The sequence below is a fragment of the Aythya ferina genome (genome assembly GCF_964211825.1).
Source record: "Aythya ferina genome assembly, chromosome: 4".
Classification (NCBI taxonomy): Eukaryota; Metazoa; Chordata; class Aves; order Anseriformes; family Anatidae; genus Aythya; species Aythya ferina.
Window position 1 is genome coordinate 74,730,610 of NC_140300.1, and position 23,895 is coordinate 74,754,504.

General features: G+C 37.2%; 1 protein-coding gene across 7 annotated transcripts in view; it reads right to left on the reverse strand.

Moving 5' to 3' along the window:
• Nucleotides 1–23,895, reverse strand: part of LOC311436019 (uncharacterized protein) — a 107,706-nt gene that overhangs the window by 38,119 nt on the left and 45,692 nt on the right. For 3 of the 7 annotated variants that reach the window (XR_014692540.1, XM_084517715.1, XM_084517714.1), the window contains exon 2: nt 2,622–2,687. Coding sequence is in view for 3 of the 7 variants with exons in the window: in XM_084517715.1 (XP_084373841.1) it covers nt 2,622–2,687 (66 nt within the window). In the remaining 4 variants the exon portion in view is untranslated. Of the gene's footprint in view, nt 1–1,480; nt 2,688–3,131; nt 3,202–13,341; nt 13,439–23,895 lie in introns of those variants that run through there. The other 4 variants (XR_014692541.1, XM_084517716.1, XR_014692542.1 and 1 more) reach the window with 3 other exon arrangements.

The following is a 23,895-nucleotide window of genomic DNA, read 5'->3' on the forward strand; positions in this document are numbered from 1 at the left end:
TACAAAAAATAGAATATAAACCAGATCAACGACATAAGTCAAGCTGTTCATACATGACTGCAGCATTAAAATATTCAGTTCTGTTTTCCCTTCCTTTTCTATCCATAACTGATTACTTGTACAAAATGTTACTGTTTAATAGGAGGCTTCCTTAAAATACTTCAAGCGTATTTGAATCCAACACTGTTGCAAATTGGGCATAGCAGATTTTTAAACGTGACTCTTTCACATTTCACGCAAGCACACAAAACGTTATGCCAATAGCAGTAAAGAAAATTCACCTCACCTTCACAGCCTCCACTATCCCATGTGTCAGTGGTCACTTGCAAGCAACACACATGACTTTATAAATTCCATATATTACATTTATTATATTTATATCGTATCTACGTATAGAATCATATGGGTTGGAAAAGACCTCCAAGATATCTGGTCCAACCATCCCCCTACCACCAATATCACCCACTAAACCCTGTCCCTAAGCACTATGTCCAACCTTTCCTTGAACACCCCCAGGGATGGTGATGCCACCCCTCCCTGGGCAACCCATCCCTGTACCTAACCATTCTTTCTGAGAAGAAACGTCTCCTAATTACCAACCTGATCCTCCCTTAGCACAACTTTAGGCCATTCTCTCTAGTCCTATCTCTATTTACCCATGAGAAGAGGCTGACCCTCATCTCCCACACCTTCCTTTCAGGTAGTTGTGAAGAGCAATAACGTCTCCCCTGAGCCTCCTCTTCTCCAGACTAAACAACCCCACAAGACAGCATTTCTTCATGGTTTTTGTATACATGAACTGTTTTGGATCTTGCTTACATCTCATTAATGAGCAGAACATGGTCATCAGAAAAAGTCATTTGTATTGAGTGTGAAGTCATTACAGAAAGTAAAATCAATCCAAAACCATTCCTGTACACATGCTTTAAACTCTAATCCTTTCAAAAAATGGTATTTAAACTATCAGATTTATCCCAGCTGCTATTTCATACCGCACACATTTTCTGCTATTGTTAAGCTTCCTCTTTAATTAAAGAGAAAGAAATTATTCTGTTATGTCTGTGAAGATTTTTGTTTGCCTCAACCAGAATCAGCAGGCAAACAACAGTTTTTGATTCACAGGCTTACTTCTACAGAAGTTAGGTAAGTTTTAATGACAGAAGGGGAGAGTCCTCATGTTGGAAACCTGACTGCATACATCCTTTGTCCAATAAACAGATCTTCCTATGTTTAAGACTAGCTATTGTGTTACTTCTCTTCATACTGATGATTTCAAAAGAGCTCCTCAATTTCATACATTACGATGAAGAAATAACACATACCATCTGGAAGAGAGTTTTGAATGATTTTTCTATGTAGGAAGAACACTTTTATTAAAAAAATAAATAAAAATTTCCAGCAAACTGTGAAGAAAAACAAAAAACAAACAAAACAAAAAAAAAAAAAAACAATACACACACACAAAAAAAAAACGCAACACAAAACCAAATACAGTAGACTGCCTAAGAGACCAATTAGCTTTGACAATAAGGTGGTCAGTTCTGCTAGCTGCTGTTTTACCTTAAAACTGGAAATAATGACAAGAATGTTCATGAGTCTTAAACTCTTGCCAACCTTATTCCTGTCTGCAAACAGGTCTAAAACCATAATACACAAAATTCTTGCTTCTGCCTTCCTGCAAACAGGCATTTAAAAGCAGTCTGTCCAGATGTTCCAATCAGTGTTTTCAATTTTCTTCTGTTCAGAAACCAAATGTGGGTTGGGGATGACTCGTACATCCTTGAATATACTTTCACATATGACCTACTCCACGCAGATTTGCATTGCGTGAAGAACGCTTTGCCAAGAGGGTTACTCAGAACATCAAAAATTCAAAATCCATAATTCAGGCCAATTTTGAATGTTTTCTTCCATTAAAATTTTTATTTATTTTTATTTATTTTTTTAACATATGCTGAGTACTGAGAAAGCAACATAACCAGGCTCTCAGGACAGCACACTGCCAATTGATCATGCTTTTACTCTAGCAAATCATCATCTTTTTTTTCTCCACTGAGAAGTTTGGCTAATTGTGTTTCCTGTCCTGCCTTAGGACTCAGGGCAAAGAAAGATTCCAAGATTCACTATTTGACTTCTCCACCTCAGCCTATGATTGAGTAGAAGCTATTTTACAGAAGTTGGATCCTTATGCAAAATCAGCATGTGCAGATTTTAGCTAAGAACGTATACATCCTGTGAGGTGTTATAGAGATCATGACTAGCAGCAAAGCAAAGTCTGAAATAGGAGCTGAGAAGCTCAAATAAAGAGCTGAATTTGACTTTCCTTGAACTTGACAGCATCTTGACTTGTCTGAGAATGAATCCTTCCTCTCGTTAAGGCTTGGGGATGTTCTGGGAAGGTACATTTTCACATAATCTTTGCTCAGTAACTGACATGAACCTCATCCCTCAGGGCTTTGACATGACAGGAATTCTTGATGAGCTTTCCTGGTCAATGTGACTTTCGACAGACACGTTCAACTGTAGAAGTGATGCTACCTGCACACTTACTGCTTCTTTGGTAGGCACCGAGGTACCAAGGGAAGGGAGACAGGGGAAGAGCAGAGGCATGGAGTATGTACCATTATCATTTCAAAAGGAACTCCCAAACCAGACGAACAAAGGGGATGGAGATGCATCCAGACCACCTGGGGAGCAGAGAGAGAAAAAATTAATTAAGAAATAATAATTTTCAGAAGCAGTCCTGTGTGTAAGAATCAAAGGGGCTGGTAAACTAAGGCCATTCCATAGCAGTAAAATCTATTAGTAGTGTCATATAATGCAATTGTTAGTTCTTACTGTGGCAGCAGAACTCTCTATACACCAAACACTGAATCCTGATACAAAAACAAAACAAAACAAAATAATAATAAAAAAAAACAACAACCAACTAACCAAAAAAAAACAACAGGACATTATTTTAATATTTATAATGTTTCTTCAGAGATACTGCTATGCATAAGTAAGATTCTGCCACACATACATGAATAACTGTATTTAATCTACATGGCCATGGACCTCTTATTTACCCTGAGATGTACCTGACATGATCTTGTGCACTGGATAAATTATAAATTTCCTCACTATATTACCTCACAGTTTGCAGTAGCCTCAAACAATATCCACAGGCTTCTCTGATAACAATTTTGAGCTTTCCACACCTGAGATAAAGATAAAGGCACTTGTACTTCTTTGGTGAGCCCTGCTGATTTTTGCCTAGACTTTAAAGCTGTCACAGTTTTAGGGGCTGAGAAACCATAGCAAACCTATAAAGGCGCTCTCTCTTTTAGGAATAGATGGAACATTCCTCTCTGATGTGAAGTGAATTCAGAAGTGAGCTGTCTTTCTAAATCCCCTGCTTCCCACTATTATTTTAGCTGTCACTTAAGTATCGAAGTAATCTAACAAAGTAAGGAGGTGAAACACAAGGAGGTCTACACAATTAATACACCAGATTTTTATTTTTTTTTCTAAAACACTGCAACTACAGCATAGGGAAACATTTCAAAAGCTCACGGGTTTGCACTGAATACATTTTGGCTGTTGATTAAGGATGGATACCTGAGGTGAAAGCTAACAAGTAGCTTGTGCAAACTGGGTTTGTCCATACTAAGAAAGGGAAGTCTAGGGAACTACAATGAGGTAAACATCTACTCTCACTAAGTGTATAGTGAGGATCGTTATGTTTTTATTTTTAATATGACATCTGACACATAAAAGCCAAGAGTTTCTGCCTGTATGATAAAGCTTAAAATAAAATAAAAAAATAATCCAAAACACCACCAACCCCAAATGATCTTCACTAAAGCTGCTTCTATCTTCTACAAAAGGACATTAACCTCTGACTTTGTATTTTGCAAGCTTATTTTAGGAAACCTTAATTTAAGAAACCTGTTATTCCACACTACCTAGCCCTGCAAAGCTGAATCTGAACAGCTCGAGGAACACTGAGATTCCAAGGATTTCATGAAGTGAAACAAAATCCTGTGAGGGATTTTTGGTACTACAAAAATATTATACTTTTTGGCTTTTCATCTTGAATTGGGATTGTCTTCTCGTTCAAACTGTAGTAGTTCTGTAAAACAGGCAGTTGGGTTCTTCAGTCAACTCTGTAAGCAGAAGCTCACGTGAACCTAATTATCACAAACAGGTAATTAAAACTCTATCTAAACCCAGAAAGCAGCTACGATGTATTTTAATTGCCACCCAGGTCCTTTTTCCTTTCCTAAACATGTTTTCTTCTCCCAGATCACTGTCTGGAAAAATAACCTACATGAAGCACTCAAAAAAGGGTAATAAGGAATATGAACACTGACCAAAGAAAAGTGAACAATGTCATAAAACACTTTGCCAACTCATGAGTCTTACATGACTCAGATTCATTAGCACTTGTCCAGAATTTTTCCTCACAAAGGATGAATCTTCTTCACTGCATCTCATTACAATTTCTTAATGTATACTGAAGAAAAACAAAACACATAGGATAAAAAACTTATTCCGATACCCTTGGAACTGAATGGGAAGAATCATGTTTGCTTCAGCATGCTTGAATGAGAATTTACATCACAGCACATATACATTAGTAAATGTGCATATTGTTTTTATTCCTTTACGTGCGTATCCTTTTTATTCCTTTTCACTATTTTATTGATGTAAATCTAGAGTAATTTCAAAAATGCTCAAGTACTAGTAAAGTCTGGTCTCTGACACCAGAACAGTGAACATTTAGGAAGTGCATTTTTCTACTTTTTCTACTGGACAGCAGCTAGGTTTCCTTACTCTCATAGTCCCACCATATACGTTTACAAAATTTGGTAGTAAAGCATCAAGTAGAAAAAATAAATGAGCTTTATTGCTGACATGGAAATCTTTTAGCTATGGCATATGCAAGATGTAAAGCAATTATGTCTTTGGGAGTAAGCACAGCGTATCTGTGATTTTCTTGGAAAATTCCAGTTAAATCACAGGGATCAAAACTTCAGCATACACATGGTACTTGAGGAATTGGATGCTATCCTCTTCTATCACAGATACATTTTGGAATCAGCTTGTATTTGAATAGCAGATGTCTTATTTTCTCTTACATTCAATCCTGCATTTATGTTGCCGTTACACAGCTGCAACCCTTAATTTATTTCTTGCACCTGATACAACATTCTGGGGTCAATGATGTATTAACTCTGGTTCTGCAAACGCTTCCAATAGGAAACCATGAAAAAGCCACTCTTTTTATACTGTAAAGGGAAACTAAAATGAAGAGGACTCTATATGGGTTGCAGTTGGTTTTGATTTCCAGAACAAAGCTGAGAAGAAACACAACCACTTCAAGGGAATAACTCATTATGTAAACAATATGAAGCAGCATGGAGACTGTGTAAAACCAAGCACACACAAGGAAAAAAAAAAAAAGTTTTTTAATGGTTATATTATATTGAGGCTGGAAATGAAAAAAAAAAAAAAAAAAGAAGAAAAAAGTTTAAGTTATTCAATATGTGAAACTGAATTAAGCTTTTACAGTGATTCACAGGAGCCTGGGGGACAAAGAAGTCAACTGGCTTAGGTATGGATCCCAACAAACTGTATGGACAGGCTTATGCAGCTATATTGCTCACAAGTAGATGAATTTAACAGTGCAATTCAGAAGATACCTGTTGGTTCTCAATCTTATATTTGGGATTTTCTCCATGATTGATTTATCCATTTGATGAACCTCTCTTTTAGAAATTGCTATAAAAGTTTATTATGGTAAACAAATACAATTCTCTTCTTTGAAGGCCTTTCACAAAATGTAGCATTTTCTTTAAATTCTCAACTACTAAAGTGAGTAGTGGAAAGAATATTTTTGTAAACTTTATTGTGACAGGTAGAGATGCATTTAATAGAAAATAGTTGTGCATGAGAAACTATAGTTCAGTGAAAAATACTTAAAATCTATTTTATCAATTAAAATAATCATTTTTGATTTAACAGCACTATTTTACTATTTCCTGTAATTCTATAAAAACAGTATCTAATTATGATTTGACATTATCTGTGTTGCTGGAGTGTCATCTACTGGACGTTGCTAGTACACTTGGATCAGCAAGAGTATTATTGGATATTCACCTAACTGAAAAGGAAGGGTCAGTAAGGAAAAAGTCTCTGCTAATATCTCAAATAACTTCAGTATATATAAGGCATCAAAAAAGTCATCTCATAAGTAATACAAATTCAGCAAACTTGTCCCAAATATTTGATTTTGTTTCCAGACCTTTCAACATGTCTCTGGTCAAACTATATGCTTGATAAAAAAAGGATTTACTTGTGACATCCGATTTTTTCTTCATCTGGCTGTTCCATGTGCAATCTTCAGCAAATAAACAGCATGACACTATAGAAAAAGAGCACTGTCGAGTTCTGGAGGAAAATAAATTGAAGCCCTCATACTAACAGCTAAATCTGTTATTTTGATTTTCAGTTTTCTCACTCCTAAGATGAGGATGATAACACTGACTTCATTATTTGATATCCTTATAAGAATGTTGCAGTTATCAGCTAAATGAATGTAAAAAATAGATGACATACCTGGTAACAACTAGGTGCTCCACATATTGATACAATACCCTTAAAACCAGCACTGTTTGTAAAACAGAGCACCTGGACACTGAATCAAATAATTAAAAATTCTCCTTTAGTTTAGCAGACCCTACTTAGGATTCACCATGGTTATTCCACCTTTCCCACTGCTGTGAATTTGAGTAGCCACAATGTCTATGTACAACATCAGGTTATAATGATTTCTCTGTTTTAAAAGCTAGGCTACCCAGGAATGGCAATTACATGATTTGTACCCTGAACCACAAGCAGGAAAAAACAACACACACAGACACACACACACACGGACAGACACAGCCTAAAACAGAAGAAAACAAGATTGTCTTTGCTCTCCAGTATTGCCATCAATATATCATGGTCACCTTTACCATCAGATGTCTCAGCAAAGGAACAAGTTATTTGTTAGCTGACAGTCTTCCGGAACCTGACAGCTGTTATAACATACTTGATAACAGCCTTCTAGATTTGCTTCTCCTTTTCCAGCTTCTTCAGGTTTTATGCGTTTTCTAGATCATCAAAGGCATTTAGCAGGTGCTAAATAATCCTCAATTCTGCTTTTTAAAACTGAAGTTTATATTAAAGTATATTAGATATCAAAAGTATTATTCTACAGCAAAACAAATAATTAACAAAACTGGAATAAATATAGAAGTGCAATCAAAGAAATCATTTAAACAGTACTAATTTCTCTCAATAACATATTAAAATTAAAAATTAATAGGTCTTTATTTGACAAGAATATACGTAAAAGAATAAAGCCTGAAAATTAACCTATTTCACTGGGCTAAGAATTCACTAATTCAACAACTGTAAAATACTGACACCTTCAGGTGGAAGAGCAATTGAAGTACGTAAATAATAGAATGGGCTGAATTTAAAACATTAAAATTAGAAATAATTCTTTAAGCAGGATACTTTCTTGTATTTATTTTTGTCTCTTCTCTATTTTGAATGAAATATATCTATCTAGATATACATTTTAAAAATGTTAAAATAGTTATGAAATGCCTGCAGCCTTTTCAATATGTGGTTTGAGTAATGTTGTAATCAGGTGCACATGAGAGCTCTTAACAAAATATCCTAGAAAATGTCAATAAAATCAAGAGTTATTTACGAAAACTTTTCAAAGGAGTTACTTCTTATGGGAAAGCCAACTTTTTTTTTTTTTTCTTTTTAAATCAACTTATGATATTGGTATAAGCAGGCAAAACATAGAAACAGGTTAAGTAATTAAAGGAAAACTAATAAACTTTTTAAATCATGTTCTCTATATTTGGATGAAATTAAAGTCAAGTGGGTAGACTAATGCTGGATATACATTGGTGATAGGTAAACTAAAAGCTGTCTTTGAGGTCCTGCTGTTGTCCTCCTGTTTCATAGCATTTGGTAGATTTCATTACCAGAAGGGATCATTAGCCTTTATTTACATACCATCAAAACTAGTGTCCACTTTCCACAATTCTGACTGACCACAATCACGTACTGAGATACCCAGACTGACTCTGCATCATCTGGAACAAGTGCTGAAAGATATCTAGCTCTTGTAGCAAAAAGTCCATACGGGCTAGTTTAATACTAGGGGGAACTACAACAGAATGTGAACAGTCTCTGCAATCTGAGCCTACATGGGAAAAAATTCAATTTAATCCCCAAATCGGTGTCTGTCCAGCAGCACAAACTTCAGTATATCCAAAGAACTCAATACAGACTTTGACACTGACAGTACACAGTTATCTGACACTTTGGGCAGATGTTGATGGAAAAATAATAGAGTTTTCATAATAATGACTTTGGGTGTATTTTATTTTGGATTTGAAGGCTTTAATTGTGTAAGAAAGCACATAAGAGATGGCTCTGATCTTTGTAATAGGTGATTCAAGAGAAGTCAAGTTCTTCAAGAAATATAAGAAAAGTTACCTTATCTTATCTGACCTTTATGGCCCAATAAGCTAAATAAGTTCTGATACTTCTACTTATTTTTAATTTTTACAAAATGAAAAAACTCTCGAGATTTTCCCCTTGTTTTTACAAATAATTTTGTTTTATAATATCAAAATCAAAAAAAAGCTATCAAAAAGCAAGACAATGCACATTGCAGACTGTTCCCATCGGAGAGCCCTGCAGCCACCAGAGGGTGTTAGCAGCACAGGGCAGTCCGTAGAGGAATACCTGGGAGAAGAGCACACCTGGAAAGGAGCATCATATCTGTACCACAGCAGCTAAAAGGACATGGGGGGACTTGCCTGAACAAACAATGCTTAAATGAATAAACCTCTTTAAGCTTTTAACAGTGGTTTTCTCCTTGCTGAGGAATCGAGTGACCCGTTGGCTTTCTTGTTTAGATGATGTGATTCCTCTTAATGCTTAATGAGGTTGGTGACCCGCAGACTCAGACCATCCCCTAAGGAGTAACCAACCCAACCATGCACAGTAGGTCATCGCTGACCCCTGGCTTCAATTTATAGCTGACAGCAGAACAAAACACTATTTCCAATGACACAATCTACAAGCTTGGGTGTTTTGGAAGGTTCTAAGTTCACATAAAAAATGCACGACCATGAAGACGGCACGTGAAGATTAATCTGCTTATTTTTCAAGGAGGAAACTACATAATCATCACTCACCATATAAAACCAATAAAACCCCTACATTTGTGCTCATTCATCCTTCCCTGAATGTTTTATTCCTACTTTTAAATGTGCCAGAGGGAAGAGAGAGCAAAAAAAGCTTTCACATCTGGCAGCTGTACTCAGCCAAACCTTTCAGAGCTCTGTTGTGCCATTGGGTAGTTATTTGTTCTGGCAACTTGTTGAAAGACTACTAGCGTTACTTAGGGCTTTGAGGAAGGTCAGACAAAGAAAGTCAAGTGTAAACTGTAACTGTTTGCAAAACAAATATAAACAGTCTTGATTGTATACACAATGCAGAAGATAGTATTCCGTGGCATTCTGCAGAGAATTCATTCTCCTTCTTAACCCCCAAGGGTCGATGATTAACTACATTTGGTCGATGCCTAACTACATTTGGATGATAATGGTTAATGTAAGTTGTGATTTCACTGAAAGCCTCAGGCATTTATCTTAAGATATCGTACATTTTACCACTACATGAAGCATGTGTTTCAAGTACCAATGAAAAAGGGTAGCGTCCAAAATCTTGGACAGTCACAATATAAAGTAAAGGAAAAGGCTGCTTACAAGCTCAGACAATTGAAAACAATTTTAAAATGTGCATGAATGCATGAACTATAAAAATCAGGTTTAGACAAAGAGGCTCAACTACCGTGTAAATACAAAAAAAAAAAAAAAAAAAAAAGCCCTTCAGTGCCATGAATTTCTTATCACAGTAGTACTGTGCATCCTGACTTACTGTTCCATGTATTGTACAAACACAGAACAAGGAGACATGACTCATTTCCTCTCTCCAAAGAAAGGACAACGTACTACTTTTGCTCTCCAGCGGTCCTCCACAAGTTGCAATTGCTCAACTTCAAGGTCTTGTAAGGACTTACGCTGATGTGTGGCATCAGGAGACCTGCAACTTCGTGCCTATCTTGTCCATAACATCTCTCTTTCTGCACTTACATGAACAATTGCTCATCACACTTGCATAATAAGTGACCAATTGTAAGAATGACTATCATGCGTCATCACAGGTATATCCCCAACTAGCAGTTATCACCAGTACAGAAGACAATTTAAAATCCCTTTCAACACTGGTGATTTCTAGCCCTGCCTTACTGCTTGCAGCTCAAAGCAGCCCCTGCTGAAATCAGCCTGAAAGTATGGCTCTACCTGACAAACAAAGGTGTCTGTGGATACCACAGAATAAAAATTCCATGCTGCAGCTGCTTAAGGAAAAAAATAAATAAATAAAATTAAAAAATAATATATAAAATAGGAAATTGTTCTGAATTAATTTCAACAGGAGTACTCAAGGGTAGATTTAGAAGAGACAGAAGGAAGGAGTGCAGTCCAGAAATTTGTTCTGCCATTAAAGACTATAAAGCCAGTTATAGGAAATGCCACAAAGCTAACAGTCTCCATGGGTTATTATCTGATGACTACAGCTATTTGGCCATCAAGAGCTGATGAACATTAATGAATCCTTTTTTTTTTTTGCCTTTTGTATTTTAGAGAATGTCCTCCTTTCACATGCATTGCAGTGTTATCTATACAGAAACTAATTGCTATCTTTAAGGTTACTTAAGATTTCATTTCCTTTCTAAGTGTCAGATATCAAAGTCACTTTCTCTTCTGGTACATGTTTGGGATGTAGTAGCCAAAACTCATCTTAAGGGTACTGCCTACACTGCCTCTGTAATCACCAATTCCAATACTACAGGAATTGATAGGAAAACAGCTGTTTCTGTAGGTCATTTTCAACTAAAGCACAAGGATGTACAAAAATATCAGAGGCACTGTAGCACCGTTCCTGTCAAGCAGGTGGCTCCATTTTCTCAGACTTGTTGGAAACATTCTGTTCTTCACCATCACTAATTGAGTAGTCATTTAAAGGAGATGCACATCACCATTAACTTACATCTGCTCTTTTGAAGTTCATATATACAAAAACATCGGGAGAAAAAAAATAAGTGTGAGAAAATAAGGTTTAATTAATGTTGACGTTTTGAACTCTGAAAGTGCAATAATCATTTTAATAACATTTTTGCCAGTCTGGAATTTGAAGCCTTAATCTCAATCTCTTAACTCCTCCTCCTTCCCCACTGATAGGCTTGCTTCATTCATAGCTTCACAGCAGGAGCCCCACTTGAGATCTTCTAGTGCCATTTGTGGCAAGCCACTGGACATACTGTTCTGTGCTATGACATTTCTCCCTGGCGTAATAGTACGGTATCTCAACCTGAGAAACAAGAAGCTTGGAAGAGCAATAAATTCTGCCTTGGTCAGCTGGCAGACTTTCAGCATACAGGCAGGTTCCCTGCTTCTTGGGTGGTGGGGTGGACATTCCTCTGTCCTGTGTTTGCTAAGAGTTATGATAATTATAGCCTTTTGCTCTGTGCACAGGGGTAACCTAACTTGATTTCACTGTCAATTACTCTCATCCTCAATCTCATCAAATCAATCTATAATGTGTCATAATCATAAATCATGTTTAATTAGATGGGAGGTACCGTGTGGTAGGGGCAATGCCTCTCCATGTACAAGAACTTGCATGCTAGGATCCCAGTTCTGATTTTTGTGTGTCACTGCAATACAAATGACAACCTGTGCTCCTAAATAACCTATAAAATGTAACCTCCTTCTAATAGAGATGTTAATAAAATGATTTAGTGGATGTCACACTACATTAGCATATACAGCTTTATTTTTTAAAGAGGTAACTGATTCTCATGACTTTATTTTCAAGGGATACATAAAATATTTAAGGTAGGACAAATAAGCTGATAAAAGATCACTCAAATAATGCAAACTACATCCAAACCTTGTTTCTTTTTCTGTTTAATTACTAAACTAACCTCAACTGTTATACTGACAGATTCTGGTCATAAAAATGACTACTACAAGGAAATGTAGTATAGTAGTATAAATCACAGATTTTGTACCAAATGTCTTAACAAAAAATTCAGTGTAAGGACTTAATTATGCATTACATCTTTACTATAATCTTTCTTAAGGAGCATTAGTATGGTTTAGCTTTATTGACAGTTCTACACTCCCTATTTACATGTTCCACCTAAAGAAAAAAAACATCAAAGCAATTCCACAAATAAAGGTCAAGATATTTTTCATATCAGGATTTGTTAGTTGAGAATAACCCAATTCATTCCAGCTCAAAATGTTTCATTTGGGGGAAGAGGGAGCAGGGGGTAAAGAAGCCATTTCCCTTTAACAAAACGACGCGGAAAAAATTAGAACTGTTTTAACCTTTTATTCGTTTCCTTCTTTTTCCTCCATGCAATTTTGAGCAATTCAGCGAGATTTAATTCCACTCTGCTGCTCACCTTCTCACCTGTGGAGACATTCATGTTCTCCTGGTGATCTTCATCACACCATGGCCCCCAGCTGAATAATGAACACTTTTTTTTTTCCTCACATCTGGTTAACTTTCAGGTTAAGAAAAATTACCTGACCTGGCTCTTCCTGTAGCTGTATCCATGGCATTGACAAGAGCACCAATACGAGATTCAAGTATTGACTAAGAATGTGGAAACTAGTTTTGACCATTCAGTGTTAATGACAGCTTTATTAGATGGAAACATTAGCCCCTGCAAACATTACAGTCTGTGAAGGCTGTGTTCAGCCTTTAGAAAGGTTCAAACTGCTAAAAGTCATCACTTAATGGTGTGGCTATCATATGAGAGAAGGTGTAAAGGTTGAAGAAGTGGAGAAAACACCACGTGAAAATATACCTAGAGTGCTGAGGTCACTCTGCCTTCTAGGTATGTATCAATACTGAAGGAACATCTTAATTGTCAATGAATTCATGTATGCTTATCAGACTATCCCCCCAAATACTGCAAATTTTAAAAGACTGCCTCAAAAGCAAGCTGCTAGGACATGCAAATTACTAATCACAGCAGTAATGGTTCTCAGATTATTTTTCCTCCCCTGTTCTTCAAATCAAAAACACACACAAAAACACACACATACAAAAAATAAATAAATTAAAAATAGTGCACTGACAGATCTCTAAAGCTAATTTGATAGCCAAAAAAACCCACAACCCTTTTTCATCACTTACTACCTCATGACTGGTGTTACATTGAAGTTGTTTTTGAAATGCAGAAGATTTTGATTCCTCTTTTCAGAGGTGGCTCATACTGCTGGCTATTGCAGTGTTCTGTAACAAGAGGTCATTGACAGTTAGGGTGATAAATACCTTGTGCATTGAAATATATATGGCTCAATTTATATACTGTCAAAACTGTTGTACCGCCTAACAAACATATGCAGAAAGCTACCTAAAAGCAACTACGATAACAAATTCTAAGCATTTTTTCTCGTGCACTCTCAAGGGAAACAGAGCTTCAATGTCACTCAAAATTAATTTGAAGGACACACCTATTTTAGATAATCAGTGAACAAAGGAGCCAGAACTTCATTCTATATTCCTTTGAAGCTAATTATCCTTATTACTAACAGAGCAGAAGTTTACTGGAAGACCTCAAGTATTTTAACTTGCTCATTATTTCTAAAACACAGAATATCTAAAACATTCCAAGAAACCGATTGTAAAATAGATCCACTTATTCTCACAAACAAGCTTTCTTTTATGTGGTCTGGGGGTGTGGAATATTTGTGATGTTGACATTTGTGACTTGGTGAAATCCCAAAAGTATACTTTATACCACGCTAGCCTACTCAGCGAGAATTCTCTGTGTGTACTCGGTTATTTACAAGAAAATACAAAAGGAGCAATCAGTTATCAGAGCTGAAAATCTAAAGCAGGGTAGGGCTACTAAATCCATATCTTCTACATAAGTAGCCTGAATAATGTGATGGTACAAGAGCGCTGTAGAAATAATAGCTCACGTAGGATAATCTGAAGTGGTTTTCAACTAATTACACATGAAGCCTAGATTAAATTTTATTACAAGTTTTTGTAAGACTTAATTTTATAATTTGGTCAAAAAGCAGGGCAAGGACCTGATGAAACAATAAGAGTCCCACCACAGTTCAAAAACAGAGTGCTATGAAATGCTGACTTACATCACTCTGGCATGCTGGGGACAGAAATCCAGCCTTTTGTCTTCATATTTCTGCACACCCCTCAACCCTGCCTAACGCAAAGGTACAGTGATTGCTCCCAGTGCAATGAGGAAGCCTATGTATGAGAGTGAAAAGGTTTTGTTTTTGTTTTATTATTTTTTTTGGTGCTCTCAATTTGATGAGTTAAAAGGAAGAAAATTCAATTAAGTTTGGATCCCAGGATCTGTCCCATCATTTCTTCGAACTTTAAAATGTATTAAAGATACTGCTTTTTATTTCTTTTTTTTTTTTTTTTTCAAATGCTATCTTGTCTTACATAAAATGGAAAGATAGAACAGAAACACAGAAACATCCATAAACACAGTTACTCCATCATGCTATTTTGAGGTAAATGCATAAGCCCAGACTCTGAGTCCCAAATGTATTTTCTCATACTTGTACAACTTAGGATGCACTGCACCTCTTTCCATCATCTCCATTTACAAATTAATGCTTTGATTAATGGGAAAATACTATGCAAAAAGTATCTCAGACAAGTGTCATTTTGACTCTAGTTTTATGGATCAGTTGAAATCAACAAGTAATGTAAAATAGGTGATTAAAAACACCTTAGAAATCCACATCACAGCCATTATAGAAGAAAATACACAAGTGGATGCATATTTTATAACAAGCATACATTATGATTAAAAATTATATAACTATTTATGCGTTAATTTCTTCCCCCTCCTCTTACACTCTAAAAACACAGGCAAGTTTGTCAACTATTTTCTGCATTATCTTGTACAACTGGACAGCATATAGCCCATCCCTGTTTTTAATGCACACTGTCACAAATTTTTTTAAAGTAACTTAATTTTCTTTCTGAGTCATTGTGAAATGAGGGTCATTCCTGACCTTTTAAAATGAAATCTGGCTAACTGTATAACCACATATAACACATTGGTTTTGCAATAATCTGACAAAGCTACATTTTTCTTACACTTCTCATTTCTAAATTGCTTAGTTAACTGTCCAAATAGACAATCAACAGAGAAAGAAAATATTTAAATACTCCACAGTAAGTCAAACTTGGGGAGTATTGTAATGTATGGTAGTGTCCCCTTATATCAATGTTATAGATTCAGATCCTTCTCTAATATGTAGACATAGCCATTGAAGATTGTATCCTCAGGATAACTGCACATTAAGTAAAAGACTGCTTACTGTTTATTTTTGGGTGAAAAATGGACACTATTTCTTGTTGTGAACCTGTCAGCTGTCATAAAGACAGTAGTGTGAAGCAAAGTAAATGCTTGGATTGAAGCTGTCACTTCAGTGCTTACTGCATGTGCTGGTGACAGTGGTCTGGAAAGACTGAAACACTATTTGTGGCCACTCAGAAGTGCGGTGAGCATGGATTCATTACTACTTGCAAATAGTTTTAGTCTTTGAGATGTTCACGTAGTAATTCTGGGTACAAAGCAAAGATGTAAATATGGGAGAAATTTTCTAGGATCTAAAAAAGCAAACAAAATCAACAGAAAGCTGGAAAAAAGAAAAAAAAAATTCTCGATTGACTCCACTATTTTGTAATTAACCATCTGAAAGAAATTAATCATCAAATTGCCATAAAACTCTGGTAAAGTCTTTTAACACTCTCAGTGCAGTGGGAGTATGATACAAGTATAACCTGGTAAATGTAGCATATATGAAGCAGAATTGTTCATTGATAATATCAAATGAAATCAAACAAATGCAGTAAGCCTAATTTAGCTTAACTCAGACTTTGATGTTACACTCTATTACAAATAATTATTTTAGAAAAAGATTAAAATAAATATTGTGTGATCAGTAACAGGCTAAAGGAGAGGTGTTAGAAGCAGAAACTGCAACGGAGTCACCACTGATAGTCTTCTCTATGAACTGTCTCACTTTGTATTTTCATTTGCTGATTTGCTTTATCAGTACAATTTTATTTTTTCCTTGTTCGTTATTGAAAATACAATGCATTTCTGCTGACACATATTACAGTAAACACCAGAGCAACACTGTTTAAACACCAGAGCCCTGTTAAAGCAATTGTGAGAGGATGTAAACTGTCTGTAAGCAAATTCACTCTGGAAATCAAGAGTTGAACCAGCCCTTCCTTTAAGGTTCAACTTTATTAAACAGCTGTTGCATTTTATAGATTCAAAAGAATAATGCAAGTAAGTCCAAATAAACCAAGTCTATCCTCTTCTTTGGAAGCAGGATCAAAACATTATTTTATTCTTAAGTAATCTTGGAATGAACGTTGTCTGATTATGTCTGAAAGCGGATTCTAGGCCTTTCCTATAGATACCAGAAGCACCTCCAATAACTCTGTTTCAGTCTGAGATACTTTTTGACATTTTTTTCAACATTTTCCTATAATAAACCATTCTTACCCCAGGGCACTTATGTGAGTTGAGACTGTGCAAGGAATACATCTGAGTTTACCCTTAATAATAGTAAATCAATAATTTGCACGTGTAAAGAACGTGCCAAATGAAGGAAACTTTAAAAAGTTCTTTGTACACCAATTTCCTACTTCTGCTACTAAAACAAACGTGAAATGATCATTTTAAGTTAGGGGATTTTTTAGTGTGTGTTCTTTTCTTTGTCGTCATTTTTGTTTTGTTTAAACAGCGAATTATATATCACTAAGGCAGGATGAAGTGGAAGGAGATGAGGAAGAGTGCTGGGAGCTATAGCGCTGCACACCAAACCTAACTATTATCACTGAAGCTTCAAGTGGGTTAAACAGCTCCTCAGCAGGAGCACCTCCTGTGTAAATGTTAAACACAATGAAGCATATGGTTGCTGATATCATATTCACTTTACTGCAAAACAAATATCATACCTAGCATTCACCAGGACAAGTATACATAGCACTGAAATCTACAGCACGGAGTTTATCCAGTTTTTCTAATACAAATGGTTACACCGTTTTCTCAAAGAATGGAAAAGAAAAGAATGGCTGGTTTTGACCATTACATTCCACAACACCTAGGTTTTGCTTCACAAAACATTAATTCAGAACAATGTAAGAATAGCTCCCAGTCTGCACCAACATGAGAACTCCTGGGTAAGGATTACAGATTACCCATGTGTGGAACATTTTCCTACATTCAGGCTGAATAGGGGCAGGAAGTAGAGAAACAATTGGACACTGCTTTTTAGACAGAGAGCTGCTTGGTTAACAGAAGCTCAGCAAGTTCAAGGCTGTCGTCTACTGTAATGATAGCAGACCTCATCTTGGATGACGCTGAGTCTGCTCCTCTTTGTGAAACAATGCACGACACAAAACAGTTCTCAGAAATGAGGAAATTATTTTTCAAATTGTTAAAACCTTTGTGCAAACTGAACCCTTTCAGAACTACTGTTTTGAAACTTCTCAAATCTACCTTTTTACATGAACAGCCCCCCTCATAAAACAAAATGACAGAAGCAATGTGATTTGTTCCGTTACACTCTAAATTGACATCCCAGCTACAGGACTACAAAAGTGCTGATGACTAAAAAAATACATAACACACATATGACACAAATACACACACATTTTCCAGCAGTCAGACATAATTAGCACAATGTTCAACTAGTTTTCATTTTGCGTGCCCTTTCCTAACAAAGGGAAGCTTGTCAGCAGTTCTGATAAGCTGATGGAACTACACTTTATATGATTTAGAAACATGTACAAAAATAGAGTAAAGGAAATCCTAGGATTTGCAAGAATATCTAGGTATCTCACTGCCATTTCTGAAGAATGTGTGTGCATTTGAGACAACACAAACATGCTCTTTTATATCTAGAGTAGCAGACTATATTTTAAAAAGCTAACTCAAACATTCAAGGTTCCTGTTCAAACCTGTTCTTAAATACTGTATAAACTGGCATATATTCAACAATGTAGAGATTAATATGATATTCACACATTCTTCTTTCTTCCAGAAATAAATATATATATATATATATATATTTTTTTTTTAAACAGACCTAAAATAAGAGAATAAATAGACAAAAAGTATACAAAATGAGCTTCTCCAAGTTGTGCCCCCCCCCCCCTTCCCTCCCTTAGCAGTTTAGGATTTAATCTTCCTTCAACAGTATTGTTTCAGGAATAGTGAATGATGATTTCCTGGGGTATAGTTGCAGGTCAAAATTTTCCCTCCTACATAAGAGTGCTTCTCAAGTCTTGGGATAGCTCATTACACGTTTTGTAATACTACCAGGGAATCATGTTGCTGTATTAGCTCCTTTTACTGCTCTCTAATGCATTCACAAACCAGTCTTTTTTTTTTTTCTTGGGTGGGCATGATTTGTCCCCATTCTCAGGCTGGTCTGTGACACGTTGCCTTCTGACATCTGCGAGTGTCACCAACCTTTCTAACACCCCGCCCATTACTTGTTGGTCTACATCCCAGTCTGTAGTACACACAAGCACACCCACCGGACACGTGCAAATTTCTGGCACTTCCAGCAGCTGTTTCCAGAGGAAAATACATGCGGGTTAAATCTTCAACAGAAGATCTTAGTCAGTAACATATGCTGCATTAAATGCACAGTAATTTGTTTTCTTGAGCTGTGCCATATTTGAGGGGTGTCATTCCTTTCCTATGGCATCACCCAGATTAGGGAACTCAGTAGGGCTCGCAGATTCCAGATACTGGATGCACACCCTGCCTGCATCCCTGGTGTGTTGTAATCTGACCTCCTTACGTGCTCTGCGCCGTGACCTCCATGCGAACAAACACACCAGCAGCTCTCGGGCCAGGTCGTGGCAGAAGGAACAGGCAGGGGCTGAGCTGGGTGCCTGAGCGCAGCTGGTACCGCACAGTACCACTAGGGAACAGCCTTGTCTCCTCCTTGGGCTGCTAGTACCATTGCAAGTTACAGCCAGGGAAAAAATAAGAAGATTGAGAGCACCAACACTGTCCCTTGGTCTTTTCAATTCTTACTTGGATGTCCATCCTGGGTGATAGGTTGTTATTCAGTCACTCTCTACTTATATTTGAAGTTATTATTATATCTGAAGCTCTTATATGATTTGGCTTCTTCAAAAAATATTTGCAGTAAAATTGACTTCCCAACTAGGGGTGATAGCATGCTGAATTACACACTGTTTAATATAACTGTAGCATTTTACTTCAAAGCATTGTTTGCTCTAGTGTTAGTACAATTGTATTTATTTCCTTAACATCTACTTTAATAAGGGATTTGTTATTGGAAGTTGTACGGTTCATCACAATGCAGCAGAAGCAGTGGATGACCTTACCAGACTGTTAAGCAAGGTCGTCAAAACACCAAAGATCAGAAAAAATACCTGATCTAAACCTTGTATATGTTCCTATCAAAACTACCTTAACAATGGTGCTATATGAACTCAGAACGAGTCACAGCTAGTTAAGCCTTGGCCCTTGTCTGGAAATGCAGTGGAGTACCAGCATATGAGCAGTTCAGCAGAAACCACAATTCAGTATGTGCCACTGCTAGGTCCCTGTGTCATCATTTAGAGGTCCACACACAGCATGCTGAGGAACATCACCGAGCATTTCTTTATTTCTTTCTATCCCTCTGTCCTGGTTTCAGTTAGGACAGAGTTAATTTTCTTCCTAGTAGCTGGTAGAATGCTATGTTTTGGCTTAGGATGAGAAGAGTGCTGGTAACACCCTGATGTTTTAATTGTTGCAGAGCAGTGCTTACACCAAGCCAAGGACGTCTCAGCTTCTTGCTCTGTCCTGCCAACAGGCAGGCTGGGGGTGCAGTAAGAGCTGGGAGGGGACAGACCCAGGACAGGTGACCCAAATTAGCCAAAGGGGTATTCCATCCCATCTGGGGTCATACTAAACAATATATAGGGATGGCTAGCCGGGGGAGGGGGGCTGGACTGCTCGGGGTTAGGCTGGGCATCGGTCAGCAGGTGGTGAGCAATTGCATTGTGCATCACTTGTTCGTACACATTATTAGTAGTAGTACTATTATCATCATTCTTGTTATTATTATTAGTTATTATTATTATTGCTATTATTATTTTCCTGTCTTAATAAACTGTCTTTACCTCAACTCACGGGCTTTACTTTCCCATTTCTCTCCCCCATCCCAGAGAGGGAGGGGGGAGGGTGAGCGAATGGCTGTGTGGTGTTTAGCTGCCGGCCGGGTTAAACCACTGCACCCTCCTGCAGGTATTTTTTTTTTAAATTTTTTTTAAGACACAGGTGGTTTCAGTCAAGGGACATTCAGAATAAGTTGGGTAAGTGGGTTAGTAAAAGAAAGACAATGACAGATACCCCCCAGCCCCATGAGACAATGACAGCTAAGGTGACAGCAAAGGTTATATCCAGCAATACATTAACCGTGTAGCTGCAGAAACCACAGTAAAATATGCAGATTGGCAGATGTCCTAAAGGAAACTTCAAATTTGCTATAGAATTGTACGCATATAGACTGCCAAGGTAAGGTTTTTTCCAGGGCAACAGGCAGGAATATCTATCTTTACCCTTTGCCTCCCTTTCTCCCTGCCATTTTACCCATTCAGGCTCTCTTGCTGTGCTTATCACCACAATTTCTTAATCCTCTCATCTTCAAGAAGCAAACAAATTAATAAATGTGTGATTAAGTCAGCTGTTCAGAAAATTTCATCCTGCTGACAGAAGAACATCTTATCACATGATACAGACAACAAACAACATATAAGGACTAAGAAAAATGAAAACAAATCCTCAGATAACCATGTGGCCTACTCACATTTTTTGGAGTTCATTTGCTCCAATCTGGACACCGACACAGAGCTCTTTGCCAGGACACCTACTCATTTTTCATATGGTAGACCTAAACAGTTAGCTCTAACTCCACGATACATAACATTTGTTTTAGTAAACAAAAGAAATCTTTCATAAACAGTTATTCCTAAATAGCTTAGAGCTTTACTCCTACAGCTCTGGTCAATAATTTCTCTCTCTTTTTTTTTTTTTTTTTTTTAGTTTTTAAGTTACAAAAATGCAGCCTACATGCTGCAGTGGGCAGCCATTTCTGGCAACTAACACTACTAAAAGGCATTTTAAAATGCTTAAAAAAAAAAAAAAAGATACTGTCACCAACAGTTGTGTAGACTTAATATCCAAAGCCTGTCAAAACATCAAACAACATATATGCTCATGTTCCTAAAGGAAATGACAAATTTTGGAAATATAATCAGTCCCTTTACAAAAAAGGCAAGCTGTGCCTAAGTATGCGAGTTATCCCCAGTACAGACATTGTGTATTCTCTGAAAGACAAAGTGGAGGAGGAGGTCTGCACGCATTCCTATAAATGCCCACTCCGACTGGCTCGGAGGGAATGCATGCTGCTAAGACATTCTTCAGGCTCTGAGAGTCAGCATCACCTACAGCCTACTGTAACAAACTGCAGAAGAATGACAGGCATCCAAGCTAAAGCCTGTGTGTGTGCACATGCACACACAAGCATGCGTGTGGAAATGCAAATGCAATCAGTCTGAAACTATTTGAGATCTTGGCCTGAGTTCCCCACACATTCAGGACTGATTTCTTTTTCCTAGGGATAGGATCTGTGTGGAATCAGAATAGCAATGGGGATGGCACCCTTACATCCACAACATGGTGGTTATGGCCTCAGTGCGGGGGCTTATGTCTAAAACTTGCTTTCTGAGGGGATATAAAGTCCACTCCTCAGGGCAAAAATGACATTGCCAGCTTTCCCCAAGCATATTTGGTTTGACAATGGTGTTATTGAGACCACTGGTCAACTTTTAACATCAGAACCATGCTCCGTTGTTCTGATTCTGTGACAACCCGGCGGGCTCTGCAGAACAGAATGCACCCAGGGACCTTGGGGTTGTTTGCAACACGTACCCAGCACGGACACTCCATGTCATTTTGCATTAAGTGCCAGCACTGGTTTGTGCTCAAGGAAATAGATTCTGCAGAATGAGGACAGTGCTGCAATGTGAATGCCAAAGAGTTCTGTCCTTTCTCAGGCACGTTACCTCCTTGTGAAATGAGATTCTGAAGCCATAATAAACCTTCCCTAATTCACAAGGAAATAGATCTAAGACAAGCAGAGAGAAAATCAATTCTTCCTCACAAGCACTTAATTTACATCCTGATAAGATTTGCATACTCTTGAGAAGTTTGTGCTTACACATTGGCTACCTTGCAGATAAACACTAGAAGAAAATATAAAATAAAAATGAAAGCATTATCCACGTTTGGAGCATTAAGGGTCTTCCTTGGTACTACAGCTGCTCAGCAAACCAAGCAGATGAAAGAAAAGGCACAGGAGACTGATTTCAGCAGCTTTTGGTCAAAAGCCAAGGAAACCTTTTGGCACAGCAGACGATGATTGCTGTGAATGACAATATCTGGTCCACAGAAGGCATCAAGTTTATCGTACCTTTTTTGTACAGCTCCCCGCTCCCACTATTTTTGGCTAACCACTTAGGTAGGTGTGAATCAACCAACTTGTCACAGTTGTTGACAGTAGTTAATGAGCTAGGGAGGAAAGGAATTTCCAATGAATTTGTTTGCCTGAACACAACATTTGTTCATGGCCCAAGACAACTCTGAAGGGTTCAAACTGAGAACACAATTATACAATATTAAGAATTGTCCTACGTTTTGTTTGATGTATGACGGTGATATAACTGTTTACGAATGTGACCGACCCACAGCTTTGCCTACTGATTTGTATTTGTCCCTTTTCAACACTGCCACCCTCCATGTCTGCTTTGACACGCAATTTAGAGTTTCATAATCATGAGTTCTGGCATTGTACTTTCTATTTTGTAAAATCTCAGAAGACAAGGCATGCTGTCCTGGAAAAACACTTCAAGTTGGATGACAAGCAAGTTTATCATGAAGTACACACTCCCAGTACATTTCTTAAGAATACACTCTACTCTAGCCATGCAAACACTGGATTTTATTTCTGTTAAAGAGTTCAAGAAGTTAATAAACCAAAAATTATTCATTTTTTTAATCAGTGCTGGTTAGGACTTAGCTAGTATATCACAATACAAAAAAAAATAAATAATAATAATAATACGCAAACAAAACATGCAAGGCTTACAGAGTATATCTCCAGATCATTTTCAGTATGACACATTTAGGGCCTTTTGACATCTTTTTAATCTGTGTGGTAGCCAAGAACTCTCCCCAAAACATTTGTAAGAATCTCAAACTGTCATTTTTTTTTTATTTATTTATTTTTAGAATCCTGAATTCATTTTGAAAGTCATCTCAAAATTTATCACCACCTGAGAGTGATATAACCTTCATATCCTTGAACTTTACCCAAGCCCCCACAGAATGGTACTCTCAGTGGCCTTCAGAATGCAGGTTTGACTCAAACTCACTACTCAGTCTGGGACAAGGAAGGTAGTAGCTAGACCCTCGAAGTCACAAATTCAGCCTGGAGAAGAGAAGGCTCCATGAAGACCTTACAGGGGCATTCCAGTACCAAAAGGCAGGCCTACAAGAAAGCTGGGGAGGGACTTTTTGTCAGGGAGTGGAGTGATAGGGCAAGGGGAAATGGTTTTAAATGGAAAAAAAAAAAAAAAAAAGGTAGATTTAGA